The 20941-nt window shown below is 38.7% G+C and overlaps 1 protein-coding gene across 3 annotated transcripts in view; it reads right to left on the bottom strand.

Moving 5' to 3' along the window:
* The window catches only part of RPS6KA3 (ribosomal protein S6 kinase A3), a 110771-nt gene extending 90446 nt beyond the window's left edge, over window positions 1-20325 (bottom strand). For all 3 annotated transcript variants that reach the window (XM_040633573.1, XM_040633566.1, XM_040633569.1), the window contains exon 1: window positions 20242-20325. In XM_040633573.1, coding sequence (XP_040489507.1) covers window positions 20242-20310 — 69 coding nt within the window. In that variant the 5' untranslated portion in view covers window positions 20311-20325. The remainder of the gene's footprint in view (window positions 1-20241) is intronic.
* Window positions 20326-20941: the final 616 nt, after the last annotated feature.

Here is a 20941-nt window from a genome sequence, read left to right as displayed (position 1 = left end):
AAACACAGTAGGGAATATAAGGTAAACATGATTTGCTAGTAAATTTATTTCTAAAAAGCAGTGTGACTTTGGAAAAGTCACTATTTTCTGGTACTTATCTGCAATCCGTAAGAGTTTGATAGAACCTTGGCCAGCATGGAATTGAAAGTTTGCCACAGGACTGTGGGCAAATCCTTAAGCCTCTCTTGAGTTGTGGTTTCTTCATGCATAAAATATGTGGTTATCTAAGAGCTCTTCCAACTTGAGAATGTTATAATCTTGTGACTTTAATCCTTAAACTTTAAGGATTAAAGTTATTAAAGATTTTCTAGGGTTCTCACACCTGAGGAAATTACTGATTCTTTAAAGCTGTTTTTATGTTCTTTCTTTCTTTCTTTTCTTTTCTAGGAGAGAGAGAGAGAGAGAGAGAGAGAGAGAGAGTGTGTGTGTGTGTGTGTATGCGCACACGCGTGCACACAAGGGGACACACAAAGGGAGGGATAGATAGAATCTTAAGTGGGCTCCATGCCCCAGGGCAGAGACCAAGGATGCAGGGCTCTATCTCACAACCCTGAAGATTATGACCTGAGCAGAAATCAAGAGTTGGACACTTAACTGACTGAGCCACCCAGGTGCCCCTTTATGTTATTTCTAAGTATAATTCCTTCTTTTCCATCTGCATCCAAAATACAGTTTTATCTATAGTCTTCAGCAGTGCCTTTGCACCCAAGTGTAAACAAGGACAACGTCAAAGAACGACTGTATAAGTGTTGTCACCTGAAACAGAAGTACTAAGAAAAAGAAAACATTGTTTTTCTGTGAAGAGTAAGGATCCTAAAGCAATTTTATAATTTCCACAATCCAATTTTACTATTCTTTTAAGATTTTATTTTTAAGTAACGTCTACATCCAACATGGAGCTCAAACTTACAACCGTGAGATCAAGAGTCCCACACTCCACTGACTAAGCCAGCCAGGTGCCCCCAATTTTACTATTCTTGTTTCACCAGTGCCAACTTGTTTTTTTAAGCTCCTCTATCTACTCCCAAGCCTATTCCTGACTTCCTAATACCGTCAAGTCCCACCTCTTAGTACTCTAATGGAGTTGGGAATATTTTCCAAACCTGTCTGATGATCAGAATCACCTAAGATTCCTGGTAATGATACATTACCTGGCCTTATCCGAAACTGAATTAGAAGTTCCAGAATCCCATGGTATTATTTCATTTTTAAAACAGGTACTTTAGATGATTCCTGTGATTAGACAAGTCTGGGAAATCACAGTGTATAAAAAAGATGGTGGGCTTTGGAATCTGACGTATTAAGCTTCAAAACCTGACTTTGCCCTTTATTAAAGGTGTGACTTTGAGCAAGTTACTTAACATGAGCCTCAGTTTTCTAATCCACAAGATTTGGATACCAGTTATGTTGGAGGTTGTGGTAAAGCTCATTGTGTCTTGGGTGTTTAGTGTTAGCTTCTCTTTCCTCCTGCTCACCTTGCCAGAGGAAATGACAAATACAAATATTTGAGGGGATTCTGATGAGTCTCTTATCCTAATGGGTCCACTTCCATTTTGAGGGCTGAAAATTTGAGTACTAGATAACTCTTTAATGCATTACTTGGGTTGGCTAATTTAAGAGTCTCAGGAACAAGTCTAATGATTTCTTCTGGTTTCCAGAGGCTTACTGAAGCCCTCCTACCTAAAAGAGATACACCATGATGATGGGCTTCAATGCCCAAGCTTTTGTTATGTGACTGTGGCAAAATGGCCTGAATCTCTGTTTCCTCATTGGTAAAGCAAGTGGTGCTTGAATGTTTGCTGAACTGAACCCAATATATGTTACTGATAATGTAATGGTTAACAATCACTTAAAGTTGTATAGTCTTTTAAACACCTTATGAACAAAAAGACAGCAATAATAGGGGCGCCTCGGTGGCACAGTCGTTAAGCGTCTGCCTTCGGCTCAGGGCGTGATCCCGGTGCTCTGGGATCGAGCCCCACATCGAGCCCCACATCGGGCTCCTCCGCTAGGAGCCTGCTTCTTCCTTTCCCACTCCCCCTGCTTGTGTTCCCTCTCTCGCTGGCTGTCTCTTTCTGTCAAACAAATAAATAAAATCTTAAAAAAAAAAAAGACAGCAATAGCCTACAAGTAGTAAAATGAGACAGAATGGGATCTGCTCAAATACACAATAAATCCGGGCTTAACATCCAAGCAAAATTCCTATTTGTGTATCAACTGTATCTTAGCACAAAGTGTTTTAGACAAGTTTGGAGTTGAATTTACTTAGAAAAAAACAATCCAAACTACTCACTCATTAAAAAAATATGTGTATACATATTTAAAAATTACCATAGGTATAAACACAACCTGGCAGCAAGGTTTATTTCTGTCCTAATTATAGCTCCATGGTTAATTCTAGCTGCACATGTATTAAGCATAAACACTATTAATAAGTGCGTTTTATTAAAAATTGTTAGTATTAATTGTTCAGATAAACTATAAAATAACTAAAAGCTTAAAAAATTTTTAAAAAACTAAAAATCTGGGGACATTCATTCAAGACAGGTTACCCTCAATTCTTAAATATAAACAGTAAGAAAAAACAAACCTTAAATCTTAATTTAAAGAACCATAGCTTTTCTCTCAATTTATTCAAATTATTCTTTAATGCAACTAATTTTTAAATTTACTTCCTGCCCTTTGCTTATTATGTTAATTTCCAAAAATTTAGTATTTTTACTATTTTGAATGAGATTTTTCCCCCATCACCATCTTCTAAAGATTTTATTTATTTATTTGAGAGAGAGAGAGAGCATGAGCAGAGGGAGGGGCAGAGGGAGAAGGAGACTCCCCGCTAAGCAGGGAGCCAGATGCAGTGCTCCATCCTGGGACTCTGAGATCATGACCCCAGCCAAAGGCAGACGCGTAACCAATTGAGCCACCCAGGCGCCCCTACCATTTCTAACTAGGAAAGCTATTTATTGATTTCTGAATATATTTTGTATAATACCACCTTATGAGACTATCATTAAAGAGCGTTTTTAGTGGCTTCCTTAGATTATCTAGTAGATGATTAGATCACCTATGAATAGTAATCTTTTACTATTCTTTTGAATACTCTGATTTTCTTGTCTAATTGCATTAGCAAACTCTTTCTAGAGTATAAAATAGAGGTGAAAACAGCAGGCATAGTTTTAATGAGATTGACTTAAAATATGTTCCCATCAAGCATGATGCTGGCTATTGGTCTGAGACTTTTTTTAATAACATTAAAGACACACGCTTTTATTCCCGTTTTACTAAGTTTTTTTTAAAGATTTTATTTATTTATTTGAGAGATAAAGAGCCCAAGTCAGGGGCAGAGGCAGAGGGAGAGAACGAAGCAGATTCCCTGCTGAGCAGTGAGCCCAGTGTAGGGCTCGACCCCAGGACCCTGAGATCATGACCTGAGCTGAAGGCAGACGCTTAACGACTGAGCCACCCAGGCACCCCTGTTTTACTAAGTTTTTAATTGAGAATAGACACTGAATTTTATCTAATGCTGACTTTTTTTAAACTTTAAAGTTAATAATGATTATAGATTCACAGGAAGTTGGAAAAATAAAAGAGAGGTTCCATACACCTTTAACCCAGCGGTTACATCTTATATAACCTCCTGTCAAAACCAGGAAATTTATACTAGTACAAAGCCCAAACCTTATTCAGATATCACTAGTCTTACAGGTTCTCGTGTGTGTGTGTGTTCTACGCAATTTACCACATTATTGGTTCCTGTACCTACCACCACTATAAACATACTGAACAGTTAGTTCATCACCACCAGGATCTTGTGTGCTGTCCCTTTATAACCACACCCACCTCCCTCCTTCCCTCTAACCCTGGCAACCACTGATCTTGTCTCCATTTCTACAGTTTTGTCATTTCGAGAATGTTATGTTAATGGAATTATACAGTATTTAACTTTATTCACAGAATATGAGTTCCCTTGAGATTCATCCAAATTGCTGCATGTATCTATAATCCATTCCTTTTAGTTGCTGAGTAGCATTCCACTGTGAATGTACCACACCTTGCTTAACCATTTACCCACTGAATGACATTTGGTTTCTAAGTTTTGGATATTACAAATAGAGCTGCCATGAAAATTTGTGTACAGACTTCTGTGTGGACATTCGTTTTCATTTCTCTGGGATCAATGCCCAGGAGTATGACTGTTGGGTCATACAGTAAGTTTATGTTTAAAGAAATAGCCAAACTATTTTCCAGAAAGGCTTTATCATTTTACACTTCCACTCGTAATGCATGAGAGATCTAGTTTGTCCACATCCTCACCAACATTCAGTATTGCCACTATTTTTTATTTTGGCTGTTCTAATAGGTATGTACTGATACCTCATCATGATTTTAGTTTTAATTTCCCTGACAGCTAACTATGTTGGCATCTTTTCATATGCTTATTTGCTATCCATATATCCTCTTCAGTGAAACGTCATTCATCTCTTGTCAGATTTCTAAATGGATTGTTCAGCTTAAGTTACTGTTAAGTTTAGAGAGTTCTTTATATATTCTAGATACAAGCCCTGTCTCAGATACAAGTCTGCAAATATTTTTACCCAAGCTGTAATTTGCCTTTTCATTGCCTTAACATGGTTGTTTTCATAGAGCAAATGTTTTGAATTTTGATAAAGTCTATTTTTTTTCCTTTTATGGATTGTGTTTTTGGTGTCTGGTCTAAGAATTCTTCATTTAGCCCAAAGTCCTGAAAAGTTTCTTCTAGGTCTAAATTCTGAAAGTTTTATATATTACATTTAAATCCATGATATTGTTTTTTTTTTCTTTTTTGTGTCTTTTTATCAGACAGGGTTTTTTTCTATTTTTTATTTAAAATCCAGTATAATTAACATATGGTGTTATATCAGTTTCAGGCATAAAATATAATGATTCAACAATTCTATACATTACTCATCAAGGTAAGTATACTCTCAATTCCCCCATGATACATTTTGAATTATTTTTTTCTATAAGGTGTGATGTTGAGGCGCACTGTTTTACCCATGGATGTGTAATTGCTCCAAGCACCACTGTTGAAAAGGCCATCCATCCTTTTTCCATTAAATTGCTTTTCTACCTTTGATAAAAATCAACTGGCTGTACTTGTATGGGTCTATTTCTGCATTCTATATTGAACTCACGACTGAGATCAAGACCTGAGCTGAGATCAAGACTCAGACACCCAACCTGACTGAGCCACCCAAGTGCCCCGACGTGTTTATCCTTTTACCAATACCACAGAATTTTGATTACTGAAGTGTTAATTTTGATTACTGAAGCTTAAAATTGGGTGGATCCTTCCACTTAGGTTGAATAGCAGTGGTAAGAATGGACATCCTTGTCCTGTTCCTGATGTTAGGGGGGAAGCAGTCTTTCACCATTAAGTATGATGTTATCTGTGGGGGTTTCTGTGCAAATATTCTTTATCAAACGCAGAAACTTCCCTTTTATTCTTAGTATGGAGCTTTTATTATGAATGTTTAATTCAGTTTAATGCATTTTCTGCACTATTAACATGATGTGATTTTTCTTCCTTTTTAATACGTGGTCTATACTGAATGATTTTTCAATACTGCACCAGTCTTACATCCTTGGAATAAAATCCATTTGATCACAATGTATAGTTCTTTTCATATGTTGCTTGATTTCTTTTGCTAATATTTTGTTGAGAATTCTATGTTTATGTTTTTGGGGGATACTGGTCTATAGCTTTGTTTTCTGTACTCTCTTTAGGTCTTGGTTTCAGGGTAATACTGGCCTCATGAAATGAGTTATGAAGTGTTTCCTCTTTTTCTATTTTCTGGAAAAGATTGTATAATTCATATTACTCCTTTGTTCTCCAGATCCCTCTTCTAAAATTTCCTTTCTGCTTGAAGAACTACCTATAGTAATTCTTTCAGGGTTGGCTATAGACAAATTCTCTTCTTTCCTTCATCTGAGACTGTTTTGAGTGCACCTTCATTCCTGAAGGTATTTTCACTGGGTACAGAATTCTGGGTTGACAGTTCTTTTCTTTCAGCATTTGAAAAATGGTGCCATTTTCTTCTAGCCTTCCTGGTTTCTAATGTGGCATCTGCTGTCATTTGAATCATCGTTCCCTTATATGTAATAGTTCATTTCTCTTTAGCTGCTTTCAAGATTCTTTGCTTTTAGTTTGATTACAAATTTTTAAAAATTGTGATAAAATACAAACATAAAATTGACCATCTTAAACACTTTTTTGTGTACAGTTCAGTGTGTTAAATATATTTACACTGTTGTGCAACCAATCTCCAAAACATTTTCATCTTCCAAAACTGAAACTCCATACCCATTAAACAAGTTCTCATTCCCAAAGGTTTGATTTTGATGTGTCTGGGCATGGATTACTTTGGGTTTACCTTGTTTGGGGTTCAGTCAGTTTCATGAATCTGTACACTTTGTCTTTTGCCAAACTGGGCAAGTTTAGGCCATTATTTCTTCAGGCACCCTTTTTCTCCACTTTCTGGGACTATGGTGACATGGATGTTAAATCTCTTGTTAATGTTTCCCAGGCTCCTAGGGCTCTCTTTTTATTTTTTGTCAGTTCATTTGTTTCTTCCTCTGTTGTTCAAATTAGGTAATTTCTGTTGCTCGATCTTCAAAATTACTCTTTCCTGTTATCCCCACTCTTCTATTAAGCCCATGTATTACGTTTATTTCAGTTACTATATCTTTCAGTTCTAAAGTTTCCATATTCTGCTTTGTATCTTTTCTTTTCTGAGACAAATGTTTTTCATTTGCTTCAAATGTGCTTGTGATTGCTCATGGAAGCACTTTTATGATGGCTACTCTAAAATCCTTGTCAGATAATTCTAACATCTGAAGCATCTTGGTGTTGGTATCTGTTGACTTTTTCCTCATTCATGTTGTCATTTTCTTGTTTCCTAGTAATCTTCAATTGTATAATGGACATTTTTGGAAAGAAGACTCTGGATCTTATTTAATCATTTTTTAGCAGGGAGTGTACTAGGTGAGATGTAGTATAAGGGCAGGGTGAATGTGAATGTTCAGCTTCATGCTGGGCCCCACTGACACCGCCCTGGTGAAACTGGAGCAATGACTCTTGCTTTTTTTGAATAGGAGTGGGATGGAAGTTCAGCTCCACTCTTGGTACCAGTGAAAGCAGGGCACCAATCTGCATCATCACATTGCCTCTGAGTAGGGGTACAAGCTCATCTCCCTGATGGATCATACTGCCAATAGGGAGATAGAAAGCAGAGGGCTGATTTGCACTGTTTTGTTGCTGTAAGGTAGAGTGGAAAGCTCAGCTTCCTTAAGGGCCCAACTAATAGGGGAGGGAAGAAGGGAAGTGGAGTACCAACCAGCCCTGCCATCTACCATTTTGTTCTGCCTTGTAGATGCCAGATACGGGGCAGGGAGGCTCAGCAGCCCACTGGGCCCCAAACACATCAGGAAAGAAGGGAAGCAGAGTTGACTAGTCCACCTCCAACCATCTTGTTCTGCCTTGTTAATCTTGAGTGAAAGTGTAAGCTCAGCTCCTTACTGACACAGGACAGGGGGAGGCTTAGTGGGGACTACCCTAGCCTCATACCACCGTGTTAAATCTCACTGCTTCCAGACTGAGATGGAGGCTCAACTGGTTCCTGGACCCCACTGACATTACCTTTAATGAGAGCATCACCTCCTTCTGCAGGTGGTGGCATGTGGCGGGGGGGGGGGGGGGGGGGGGGGGGGGGGGGGCAGTGAGGGAAGATCAGATCCCTGCTCAACCTGCCAAAACCACCCAGCAGGGGGAATCAAAGTGCTGTCTGCTTTGGCCAGGCAGGTAATGGGAGATTAGGTCCTTGATCTACATAGCCAACAAACTGAGTGCAGGAATTCAAGTACTGCCACTTGCTTCTTTAGAGTAGGGTGGGGTTTTTCTGGGGTGTTTGGCTACAGTAGAGTACTGTCAAAAAATTTATTATTGTTAGGCTACCCCTTCCCCATTCACTTGGCTAAAGAGAACAGGCTTTGTCTGTGCCTATTTGTGGTTCAGGCTGGAGGCTTTTACAGGACCTAAGATATATGGGAGGCAACAACAAAAAAACCCAAGGAACTCACTATTTGTCTCATTCTTTGAGTCCCAAAGTCTGTAGGCAGTCTGCTTTCTTGTTTCCACCTTTCGGAGTGTTCCTGTACTTGTTTGATGTGTTATGTCTAAGGTGTTTTAGTTGTAAAAGAGGACCTAGGAAGAACAGGGCTTCTCCAACTTGAACCAGAAGTCTCTCCCAAGTGATTAATTTTTATGTTGAAAATAACATTTATTCGCTTTCTGTGTGTATGTGTGTTTTAAAAGGAACTTTACTGGGTGTCAGGGGTAATAATATTTACTTTCTAATCTTCCACATTATGCTTAAAAATGGACTATGGAAAAGTGCTATAACATTATAGTTCATAGTTTTCTTCTAAAGTTCCAATTATATCTGTTCGTAACATTCCTGGCTAATTTAGCTTGTTTCATGTTATTTAACTGCCTGTCCACCTCAGTACTTTTAAACTATAATATTCCAAAGGAAATAATCCTATTTCATTCGTCATCACCTATTAATATACTTTACACGCAGAAACCAGCCAGGGGGAAAGGTTCACTTTAAAACTCATTTATAGGGGTGCCTGGGTGGACAGTTGATTAAGCATCTGCCTTCAGCTTAGCTCATGATCCCAGGGTCTTGGGATGGAGCCCCATGGCAGGCTTCCTGCTCAGCAGAGAGCCTGCTTCTCCCTCTCCCTCTGCCCTTCCCTGCCCCCAGCTCAAACTCTCTCTCCTACTCTCTCTCTCCCTCAAATAAATAAAATCTTTTTTTAAAAAACCTCACTTATGAGCTCTTTTTAATAATCCAAAGGAAATCCCTTTTTTAAAAGTAGGCTCCATGCCCAACAGGGGGCTTGAACTCATGACCTTGAGATCAAGAGTCACATGCTCCACCGACTGAGCCAGCCAGGTGCCGTAGGAAATCTTATTTTTAAATTTGTCTGTGACATTTTTCTCTTTATGTAACCCCCCCTTACAGCTTATACCAATAGCCAGCAGGAACTTGAAGAAAAGGAGGCAAACAGGTGTTGTTTTGCATTTTCCTACTTCTTTAAATTAAACACCTATATATCTCACTTAACCTAAGAAATGGATTCTTGAAAAGAATTCATTTATCTATTGACTTATATGTAATTTCAAGGAGTCTAGACATGTGGTTTTGATTGACCTTCAATTATTTCCTGTACCATTGCTTTAAATAAGAAACTATAGAATGGTATAACAACACTAAGGAGACTGTTAACAAAAAATATCACTGCTTCAATTTTTGCTTTCTTGCTGTAATTTTCTATAATTAACATTAACTCTTTGTTGTGTTCCTCTAGAAACTCTGTTCTGGCTGGGAAAAGGGGTGGTCCGGCTGATGAGGTAACATAAGGTATCTCCATAGAACACAGGGCTCTATTGACCCAGTTGGAAAACCAGTATTCTAGGAAAAGCTTTGAATTTACCACATATAAAAATGAAAAGAAATCTTTTGAAAGCACAGACTGAAACTAAGTTTTTCAGTTTTCTTTCTAAAGAACTATGTACAGAGAGTCCCTGACTTATGATGGTTTGACTTACAATTTTTTGACTTCACGATGGTGCAAAAGTGATTATTTAATTTCATTCAGTAGACACCACACTTTGAATTTTTATCTTTTCCCGGGCTAGCAATACGTGGTACAATACTCTCTCATAATGCTGGGCAGTGGCAAGGAATGGCAGCTCCCAGTCAGCCATGTGATTATAAGGATAAACAACTAATACACTTAAAGCCATTCTGTTTTTTACTTTCCGGACAGTATTCAATAAATTACATGAGATATTCAATACTTTGTTATAAAATAGACTTTGTGTTAGATGATTCTGCCCAACTCTAGGCCAATGTTAAGTGCTGAGCATGTTAAAGGTAAGCTAGGCAAAGCCATGATGTTCAGTATGTTAGGTGTATTAAATGCATTTCCAACTTATGATGGAACATAACCCTACTTAAGTCAAGGAAGATCTGTATACAATATAACAAAGATAAGGATCTTCTATAAACAGCATTAATGCAAAAACTTCATTTAAATATCCAAATTAGTAAAAAATTAGCACGAGTTTTAATTATGTATACAAGTGGACAATAAGCACATGAAAAGAACCTTAACATCCTTAGTTATAAGAGAAATGCAAATCAAAACCACAATGAGATACCACTTCTCACACACTACAATGGCTAGCATGAAAAAGACAATAACAGGTGTTGATGAGGATAAGGAGAAAATGGAACCCTCATACACTGCTGGCAGGAATCTAAAATGGTTTAAGCAAGTTGGAAAACAATTTTTCGGTAATTCAAAATATTAAACATAGACTTACCATAGGACACAGCAATTCCACGCCTAGGTATATACCCAAGAAAATTGAAAACATATGTTCACATAAAAACTTGATACAAAATGTTCATAGCAGCATTATTCAACATAGCTGAAAAGTGGAAACAACCCCAATGTCCATGAACTGACAAATGGATAAGCAAAATGTGGTATATCCATACAGCAGAATATTACTCAGCCATAAAAATGAAGCATTGATACATGCTATAACATGGATGAACTTTGAAAACATTGTTAAATGAATGATGTCAGACACAAAGGCCATATGTTGTATGATTCCATTAATATGAAATGTCCAGAATAGGAAAATATATAGAGAAGGTAGATTATTGGTTGCCAGGGGCTAGAGGAAAGAAGGAATAGGGACTGACTGCTAATGAGTATGGGATTTACTTTTGGGGGTGATGAAAATGTTCTGGAATTAGATAGTGGTGATGGTTGCAGAACCTTGTGAATATACTAAAATCCACTGAATTGTATACTTTACAAAAGTGAATTTTATGGTATGTAAATCATATCTCAATTTAAAAAAAAAAAATTAGGGCTATTCAACGTAACAGGTAAACAACAACAACAACAAAGGAAACAAAACCACCAAGGATCATGTAAACTTTCTTTAAATTTCCTTTTCTTATACTGTAGCAAGATAAATGGTAACTTTTTCAGGTTGAGTAAAATCCTACTTTCTGATACTTTGCGGGAGTATGAAATAGATTTTTCTGAAGAGATGCAAATATAAAGAGGTAATGATTTAATAAGCAGCAATTCAAAAACAGAGCACAGTTACCCAAGCACACATCTAAAGACTTCTATATAAAGAGCTGTTAACTAATATCTGGACAGCAACCCCCCTTCCCAATACTGTAGTTTTTGTTTCAAATATTCATTTGTAAGACAGCTGTTTAGAAATCCCCAAACATTTTCTCATACAATGTCACAAATGTTGTTTTTCAGGCTAGCTCACAAAAGCCTATTTAACCCACAATATATTTGGGGAGTAGAATCAATATCACTTTTCTAACTCTACCTATACATTCCCATAAAAATATATTCTTATGCAAACCACTGAGAACCTTTTTCCCCTGTAGGAGATTTCATTTAGAATGAGTCACCCACATGCTGTTCTCAACTCAAGCATGACTTTCTAGCGGAAAGTCAATGGAATTTGCAATCTGAGACTTGGATTTGAATCCTGCCTCCTCTTACTAACTAGTGGTGCAACCACGAACAGCTTATTTAACCTTTCTAGGCTTCCGTTTCCTCATCTGTAGGCTGAGAATAATTATGTCCACCTCAATCAAGTTGATATAGATAGTGTCTCGTCAGAGACGGCATTCAGTAAACAATCTACAAGATGTGTCAATCCACTTTTCCAGTATTAATTAGCATAGTATAATCAACAAAATGCAACATTTTTTGACAGCTGAATTTCCCCAGTGCTTGGTGTTATCACTTGAATGAGAAATGTCACTGTAAAACTAGCAAAACTATTGAAAGTGCAGAACGGTGATTTGAAGGGCACATACCATGTAGCAGGGTTTATAAAAATCTTCGGGGTAGGTAAGGAACAAAACAAAGCCGATTAAACATAATTTGAAAAAGCACAGTAAGTATTTTTTCATTTAGAAAAAGCTTTAGCCTACTAATTTCAAAATACAAATAATAGAAGGCACAGCTGAAAAACACAAGTATAGAAAAAAGTCCAATTTGTACTAATCCTATAATCTTTAGAACTGTGCTGTTCCATGTGGTAGCCAATAACCACAGGTGACTATTTAAATTTAAAATAATTAAAATTAAATTTACAATTCAGTTCCTTAGCCACACTAGTCACATTTCAAGCGCTCCATAGCCACATGTGGCTAGTGGCTATTGAATGATGCTGATCTAGAAGTTAGGGTTTTTTTTTTTAAGTGAATCTTTCCTATTATTTTATATTGTTTTCAGGCTCCTAGATGTAAACAAATGAAGTAACATTCTGGGTAACTGAGGTTTTTAGTATAGGTTCTACAAGATTTCTGGATAGAAGTCTTCTCCCAAAACACTGTATGTGAGACGCGCTTCAATCTATTGTATCAAAATCATCTTTTGCTTCAGGCTATCATTTGACATCTGCTTCTAACACATATCAAATGACTGAACCAAGTTTCCTATAACAAGCTTTGTGGACCACAGGATTAGAGGCAAGCTCACAGAAATCTAGATGACCTGGTAAAGTTTGAAGATGAGATCATTACTATACAGAAGATTACAAAAATCAATTTACATGGTAGATTAAACATAACTAGCTTTTAAGGTATATAAGATACCATGGGTATATTAGTTAAGGTCGGGAAATCTGATTTAAGTTATTCTACTGCTGTAATTCTATTTATACTAATAGAGGAAAAGAATGACAGGAAGTATAAAAGAGCTTTTGGATTTACACGTAAATATAGGGTAGCTAATAGTCAGGAAACTAGCACTATTTCATGCGGAAAAAAAATCCCACCAAAAAACTCCAAGACAATGTGGAGACCTGACTCCAGGTGGGGCAGTAGGCTAGCTTTCTGTCTCATAGCCGCCTATTCTTTAGCTTATTCACATTCCTTTCTAGTTGACACCTTCCAGAAAGGAAGGTAAATACGCAGAGTAGGTAATGTAATGCCAGTGACTGAGCCATTTGGTCACTGTTATTTTGAAGCATAAAACCCTGTTTATTCGTAGATAATATGTCCAAATACCCCTGACCCCGGAGTATGTGTATACAATGGGCAGAGATCACAAAAAGGGTGAGGATGCTATTTTACATTATTTGGTAAGCTGCAAATGTAAACTTTTTAAAGATGAAGTAACAAGGTTCCCAAGTTAAAATTGACTGCATCAAAATATCACTAACCCGGGACGCCTGGGTGGCTCTGTCGGTTAAGCGTCTGCCTTCGGCTCAGGTCATGATCCCAGGGTCCTGGGATCGAGTCCTGCATCGGGCTCCCTGCTCAGCGGGGATTCTGCTTCTCCCTCTGCCTGCTGCTCCCCCTGCTTGTGCTTTCTCTCTATCTCTCTGACAAATAAATAAATAAATAAATAAAATCTTAAAAAAAAATATCACTAACCCTAGCCATTTTCTAGTAATTGCAAGGTAGAAGCAATTAATTTAAAAAGGAGAGTGGGGGAGATAGACAGATTGATGGCAGTGTAAGGTTGCTAAATAATAAAAGAGAGTTTTTAAGATTTATGAATTTGAGATGTAAGTTACAGAGCAAACCAATGTGGGGGCCACTTAATAGGGGCAATTAGCTTGATATTAAGGTAGAATATGACCATTAATTTTCAGAATATGGGATTAAAAAGTTTAAGTTACCTTAAACTTTCATTTAAATTATTATATTCAAATGTTTAGCCCATTATAGATGGAAAATTGTATAACTTAAAAGATTTCAATTCAAAATGAAAAACTTGATAAAAAAAAGCTTTGATACAGTCAATTAAACATTACAGCTCAATTGCAGGCAATACTGGATCATGTTACTATAGTTATCAGACTGTTCAAACTGTTCTGCAAAGCCCTTGTGTCCTTTGAGACTTCAATAGATGGTTCATGAAAAAAGGGTTCTGACATCAAGTCTCAAATGCTGTGGGTTATATCCTTTTTGCAGATTCATCATGTACAACATCCTCTTAAAAGTTCTAAGAAGTTATGAGGTAAAGACACTGGTCAAATACTGTTTAACTCTATTAATTCCCAAATTTACTTGATTATGTCACACTCCTTTGTCTTGTTTGTTTTTGCATGGCAGAGATGGTTGCTGGGGCATAGATAGACCTTTAACATTTCCAGAGACTTCTCAGTTAAAAATACTGTATATCCTATTTCAAATTCTTTAAGTACAAATACCACATAAAAGACCAAATCCAAAGGGTTCTATTTCTAGACAGGAAAACCCAGTTACTCGTGGCATATTCAAATAGCCAAAATAAATGTGTTTAATGGGGAGGGAGGTGTGCCATATTAATTTCTGTCCCTAAAAGTGAAATTAATAGAACTGATCCTAAAATATAAAAAGGTGTGCACATTTTGTTTTGGTATGTTTTAGAAAGTAAGTTAAAATTCTACTTATTAACACTTTATATTGACTTTATCCATTTCTTCAAGGATATACTTCCTTCAAGAAGTTGACATTCAGGATACACCAGGTTTCATCAATCATAAGACACTATCATGTGTAAAATATACTATCTTATATATCACTAAGAGGAAAAAAAACACCACTAAACAATCACATGCCATGGATTGTGAGATGCCTTCCAAATTGACCAATGTCGAAATGTGAATATAACTTTCCTTTCTTCCTTCTTCCACACATATTCTTCAAATGTTCTTTCCTTTCCCCCTTTAAAGAAGATGTTGAAGAGGGGGAACAATACAAAAAGGGGCAAGATTCAAGAGATTTGCATTCACCTTACCCTTACAATTATATTCAGATATAATAATGGCTCTGTTTAAACAGATCAATCAAACAAATAATTTTTAATTGTTCTGTTTGATTCTGAAAAAATTACTCCAGAGGAAAAACAGACAACTTCCTCAGACAATTCTGTCAGAGAGATGATTCATTATATTAAACACTTAAACCATGCAGGGAACCACGTACTTTACATATAGCATTATTTCACTTAATTCTCACCACAACCCTATGAGGTAGATATTATTTCATCCCTATTTTTCAGATTAGAATGTTGAAGCATAGAGACATTAAACAACTCGCATAAGATTACTAAGTTATTAAGTGGCAGAGCCAGGACTCAAACCCAGGTCTTCATGGCTCCAAAGCTTATGTTCTTTAACACTTTACCATACATCAAAATTATCTCAAAAAGTACCTTCTAAATTTTAAGGAGATAAGTAAAACTGAAATATTTAATTGCTAGGAACTAATGTGTTTGCTTAAAATAGGCCAAATGTATAAAATAATAGTTATGTCTTATATGGATATATTTTATCCTGAATCTGCTTCAGAAAAGGCATATATTTGTGTTTTTTTAACTCTACACATTCTACAACAATTAACATTTACAGCTGTTTTATCTTTGTTTTTATGTTATTTGGTATTAAACTGATAAACTGGAATATATGAGATCTGCTAATTGTTCCAGATTAATGATATAGGAAACTATATCAAATCTGAAGTGGGGTAGAGGAAGACATTTAATGCCAAGTATAAAAATGCAGTTGGTTGTTTTTATTTTCTATTATGTGAATTGGGGAACTGCATGTATAATATACAGATTTGCACAATTGCATTCCAATGCTTTAAAACCTGTTATCCACCAAAACACATAAACAACTGAGCTCTATCACACTCATGCATTACCAAGAGACCACCAAGATGTCACTGTTGTACACTGTAATCTGAATCACTGAGTCTAAAGCATCCAGTCTGCACTGGGAAACTGGTGTCCTTGATCACCCAACATTCACAGCCTGGTGTATCACATGTCCCTGAGTATAGAACTTTAGAGCAAATCTTGTCAATGATCACCATGGTATGAATGTTTTAGTGTGTGATAAATTTTTAAAAGATCTTTACAATAATTCTGCAACTCAGACTTCTGATAAATGATCTGCTGTATTTTTGATCTATAATTTACTGATAATCACGTCCTTGGTCAAGAGTGCACATCCCAATTATGCCACTCTCCTTAAATAAAAATAGAATATACTCATTGTGATTTCCAGAAACATACTAAAGAAAAGGCAAAGTCTGCCTATACTTGTTTCTTTAAGTTTATCCCTTTATCTTAAAATTTAAATGTACCAAAGAAGTTTCACATTTTGGATCAACCCAATTAGTATAGGAAGAGCTGCCAAAATAAAGCAAACTTTCCTAAATTTTAGTTTAACAAAAACTGACATCTTATATCATAATCACTGAAAACAATGAAGTGTTCAGTAATGTGTCACAGTTACTATTGACAGTTCACATGTAACAATACCTGTCCTCTCCTCAGATCTTCACTTGGGGGAAAGAAAAAAACCTGAAAGGTGGTAGAAATGAAACAGGAAAAGGAAAAGAAACTTAATAAAACATTTTTTCAAAGTCAATGATCATACTTTAATAGAATGTTTTTCCCTACAGATAAAAATAAGAAACCTAATATCAATATAGTAGAAATACAAAGAATCCAATATAATCTTTGAAGATAAAAATGGATGCATATCCACTGAAGATGGTTTCCAACACAAGGGTCTCATTTTTTATAAAGAAAATATTTATATAGTTAATATTTTTAATGCATTATGGGTACTTGCTATTTAAAAGAATTCAAAGTGTCTATTTTTATACAGCACATTTCTATAAAGCAAAAATAACCTTAAATTTATTAAGGTTAATTAAAATTGTTCACATTTACATTTACTATCATTTATCCTTTATTGAAAACTGAGAAAAAGTGTCATTTTAGGTCAGGCTTATGATCCAGTAAATATTATCCCTGACAGCAGTGGCAAGAAATTTACAGAATAGTCATAATTTCTTGATATCTGTCTCCTAAACAGTCTGATACTCAAAAACATACTAGCATCTTTAAATAACTCATTAAAGAGCTGTGAATTCACCTGGACTATTTAGGACGCTATTTTGTTTTTAATCTTGTACTAACCTTGACTGCTTACATAGTACTTCCTTTATTATCCTAAATTTGCTTCTTTAAACATTTGGCCTAGTTCTAGCCTATCATATTCTGACCCATGTTTGAGTTAACCACAAGGGTTTTTTTGTTTTGAGCACCATGAGACCCATGTGAGGTCTTAAAGCAGGAAGGCTATGTAAAGGAATGAAGAAACTGCCTGTACTTTCGGTGAGGTATTCAGGTCTTTTAAGATTGCTCATATTTCAATGTAAGATTAAAATGATAAGAACAGAAATAACATTGATAATCACCCTATTCCTGACCATCATAATTCATTCAGAGGACATCTACTGGGTCCATAATATATATGTGCCAGGCACTGTGTTAAGTGCTGAGAATACAGAGAAAAAAAGGCTCTGCTTTCAAGATTTCATAATCTACTAGGAATGAGACCACAAATGTAAATTCCTATAGAGACCAATTCTGAAAACTTTTAGCCTGGAGAGAAAAAATTTGATGTACTTACTCAGTAAATGTCTTTCAAAAAAAATGACTTTACTCTGGTAAAATATAATTACTTTTTGATAAGAACTTACTGGGGAGGAGATGGCATAATAGCAGGCATAGTAAGTCCAACATTAGACTTCTGAAAGAAAAATTCTCAACCTTTTCCTTACTTGCTTCAATTTCCAAAATTGTATCAGAAGTAATTTACTTGAAACAGATGAACAACCAAAGGCAACAAAATATCTACAGGCAATTTCAAAAAATCTTTTTTTAAAAAATTAATCCAGGCAACACTAGCTGTGTGTGACATATCTTATGCCAAAATATCAAGAAAATTCTTTGAAAATGGCAAGTTGTGGAATCCTATCTGCCAGGTTCTGGAAACCATGACAGTAACTGAAATAACTAGGCTTTAACAAGTGAGACCACTTATAATACCGTAACTGTTTCTGAAAAATACACGACCTCTAACTACTGGCTTAATTATTTATACCCTGAATTTTTCCACAAAGGATTTGAAGAAGCTACCCTAATATGAAGTGCAGCACGTGAATTATACCCACCCGATTTTGAATTATGGCTCTGCCATTTACTATTTGTAATCTTTGTGCCCTTAACTTCCGAGATTCAGTTTCTTATTCTGTAATAATGAGGATCACAATCCTACTCTGTTGGGTCATAGGAAGGATAAAATGAAATAGCATGTACCACAGTATCTGGCATATAGTAAGTGCTAAATAAATATCAGTTTTGTGCCTTCCCTATCCAAATGTATGCTATGTAGAAAAAGGATAAGGTGGAATTTTAAATGATTTTTTAACACACTGATACGTGCCAAGCAGAAATGTGGACTGATTATGAGTTGCAAATGTTACCGTTGGCATGTAACAATCAGGCTCAAAGCAAATTCGGTTTCTTTTCACAAGGTCAGCACTTTGAGAACATATTTTATAAACCTTTTAGCTATATTATTTAATGCAAATAAAATCTGAAGAAAAAAATGAATGAAAAGAGTCCGTTTGCATACTAATTTTCTTTCACACTGTCCATTCAAAGGATGATTAAACATTCTAAATTCGATTTTCTTGTAAAACATCTATAGTATTAAACAGGCTAACATAATTTTAAATGTAATTCTTCTAGTCTTAAAAACGTGATTTCCTTTTAAAAATATTTAGAAAACATCTATCAGTATCTCTTCTATTGAAGAGCAGCGTTTAGTTTAGATTTTTAAAATATGATCCAAGTCACAAAATACTAAGTACCAGCCGTAAGCACTGTTACAACTCCGCTCACGTTAAGGAGAGCAAGTAAACATTTTATACAGCAGTAGAGGTGACTAGGAAAAAATTGAAAAGCGATTTGAACTAATCCCCCTCCCCCTCCATTATACTCGGGAATGCAAGTGTCCCGCATCTCAGATCAAACTGAGCCTCGGTCTTACTGACGTAACCAGTAACCCTATCCACCTCTCACACTGCGGAGGCCGGCAGGGCAGCGGCTGCAGCCAAGTACACCACTCATCAGAGCCTGCCCCATTCCACCCCCGCGTTTCAGTCATGCTTTCCAGAAATGGGGTCACTCACTAACTATTACACACACGCAGCCTATCATCCTGTAATCCCCCAAAGTCCGCTGCGGGGACAGAAGACAGCAAAAAGTCAAGAAGGGAGAATCACAGACATGCCACCATCAGGAATTGATTTTCCACCCCGGAGAGGAGCGCTGATGTCCTGGAATGGGTCTTGTCTGGATTATTTTCGCAGAACCCGAGTTGGTTCTGGGACAGGGGCGGCTGCGAAAGCTCGACGCTGTGCCGTGTCCGGGGAAATTGTTTTGCCGTCTTTGGGTATATTGTTTGGGTTTTTGGCACTCGGTTAGGTGTCTCAGGGACGGTCACCGAATAGATCCTGGGGGAAGAAAACCTGAAAGCCCTTTAGGGCGGCTACTGATGGCCTTGAATATCACCCTCTCACCTCCATGGACAGGAAACTCAAGTTAAAGCTCCTATGGACTGGGTCCCCGGGCTCAGCGACCTCAGAAATGGGGGAGGGGGAGGATCTCAAGCTTCCACTTTCTCCTTTGCACCAGCAGAAACCGCTGCGGCAGACAGACTGGGGGGGAGGCAAAAACCCTTGGCTGTCTTGCACCCCTTACCCGAAACCCCCACAGGTCGCCAGTCCTGCCTTGGGCCGTTCCAGCCCCCGCGCGCCCGACTCACAGCACCAACTCCCTCCCCTGGCCGGACTCGAGAGTCCGTGCTCCCCAGTGAACCCAATCCATACCCCTCCCTTACACCCCAAAGTCGCCAGGGTCCGGGGAAGCCCCCAACCAGGCATGGCCAAACTTCCCAACTCCTTTCTGGCCCCCGCTCCGCTTCCCGCTCCCCCCACGCAAAGTTGATTAAAATCGGCTTCTTGCATAGCCCCAGCGCCCACTCTAAACCCCACGCGCCACCACACCACAGCCCCCTGAGCGAGGGAGGGGAGGTGAGGGTGCGGGTGGAACAGAAGGGCAAACAGACCAACCCCAACTACCCAAACCGGAATCCCAGACAGAGGGGAGACGCGAGCAGCAGAGGAAGGGGCCAAGTGGCCAGCTCCAGGGAGGGGAGCTGGCCGGCGGGGGCGCGGGGAGGGGCGCGCCGGCCCCCGGCCGCCCGGCTGCACTCACCTCAGCGCTGTCGGACGGGCTCTCCACAGCCATCTTCTGCCACGGGTCCGCCAGCTGCGCCAGCGGCATCTTCCCCCCCGGCCCGCCGCCTTCACCGCCTCCTCCCACCCCGCCCGCCCCGCGGCCGGCCCCGCTCTGTCGCCGCCGGAGCCCCACGACAGCAGCAGCGGCGGCGGCAGCAGCAGCAGCAGCAGCAGCAGCAGCAGCAGCACCAGTGCCGGCTGCCCGGGAGAGGGCTCGGCTCCGACACCGACCCTCGAACGCCGCGCGCCTGGCTGGAGATGTCCGCGCGCCGAGCGAGAGCCTCGCGCCGCTGCCGGGCACCCGGTCTCGCCCCTTTCTTCCTCTCCTCCTTCCGCCGCCGGGACTAGCCAGGCCCGCCCGCTGAGTTCCGCGCCCGCTCCCAGCAGAACAGCGGCGGCCGCGCGCTCCCCCACTTCCGCTCACAACATGGCGCCTAAGCGATACCTGTCTCTCAGAGCGAGGCTCGGCCGCCGCCACCGCCGCGCGCACCCGGGGGCGGAGCTTGGGAAGACACGCCCCCGGCCGCCGCGCTTCGCTCCTCCCTCCTTCCTCGCCCCAGTCTCAGCTTTTGGGCCTCGCCTACTTTCAGGAAGGGCGAGCCCGAGAGATCTGGGGGCGTCGGCGGGCGGCTGGAGAAAGAAGAGGGGAAGCGCAAGAGGAGCGAAAGGCTAGGAGC

Source organism: Ursus maritimus (genome assembly GCF_017311325.1).
Source record: "Ursus maritimus isolate PB19 chromosome X unlocalized genomic scaffold, ASM1731132v1 scaffold_X1, whole genome shotgun sequence".
In the NCBI taxonomy this organism is placed as follows: Eukaryota; Metazoa; Chordata; class Mammalia; order Carnivora; family Ursidae; genus Ursus; species Ursus maritimus.
Note: the sequence above shows the minus strand (reverse complement) of the source record. Positions and strands in the feature narration are given on the sequence as shown.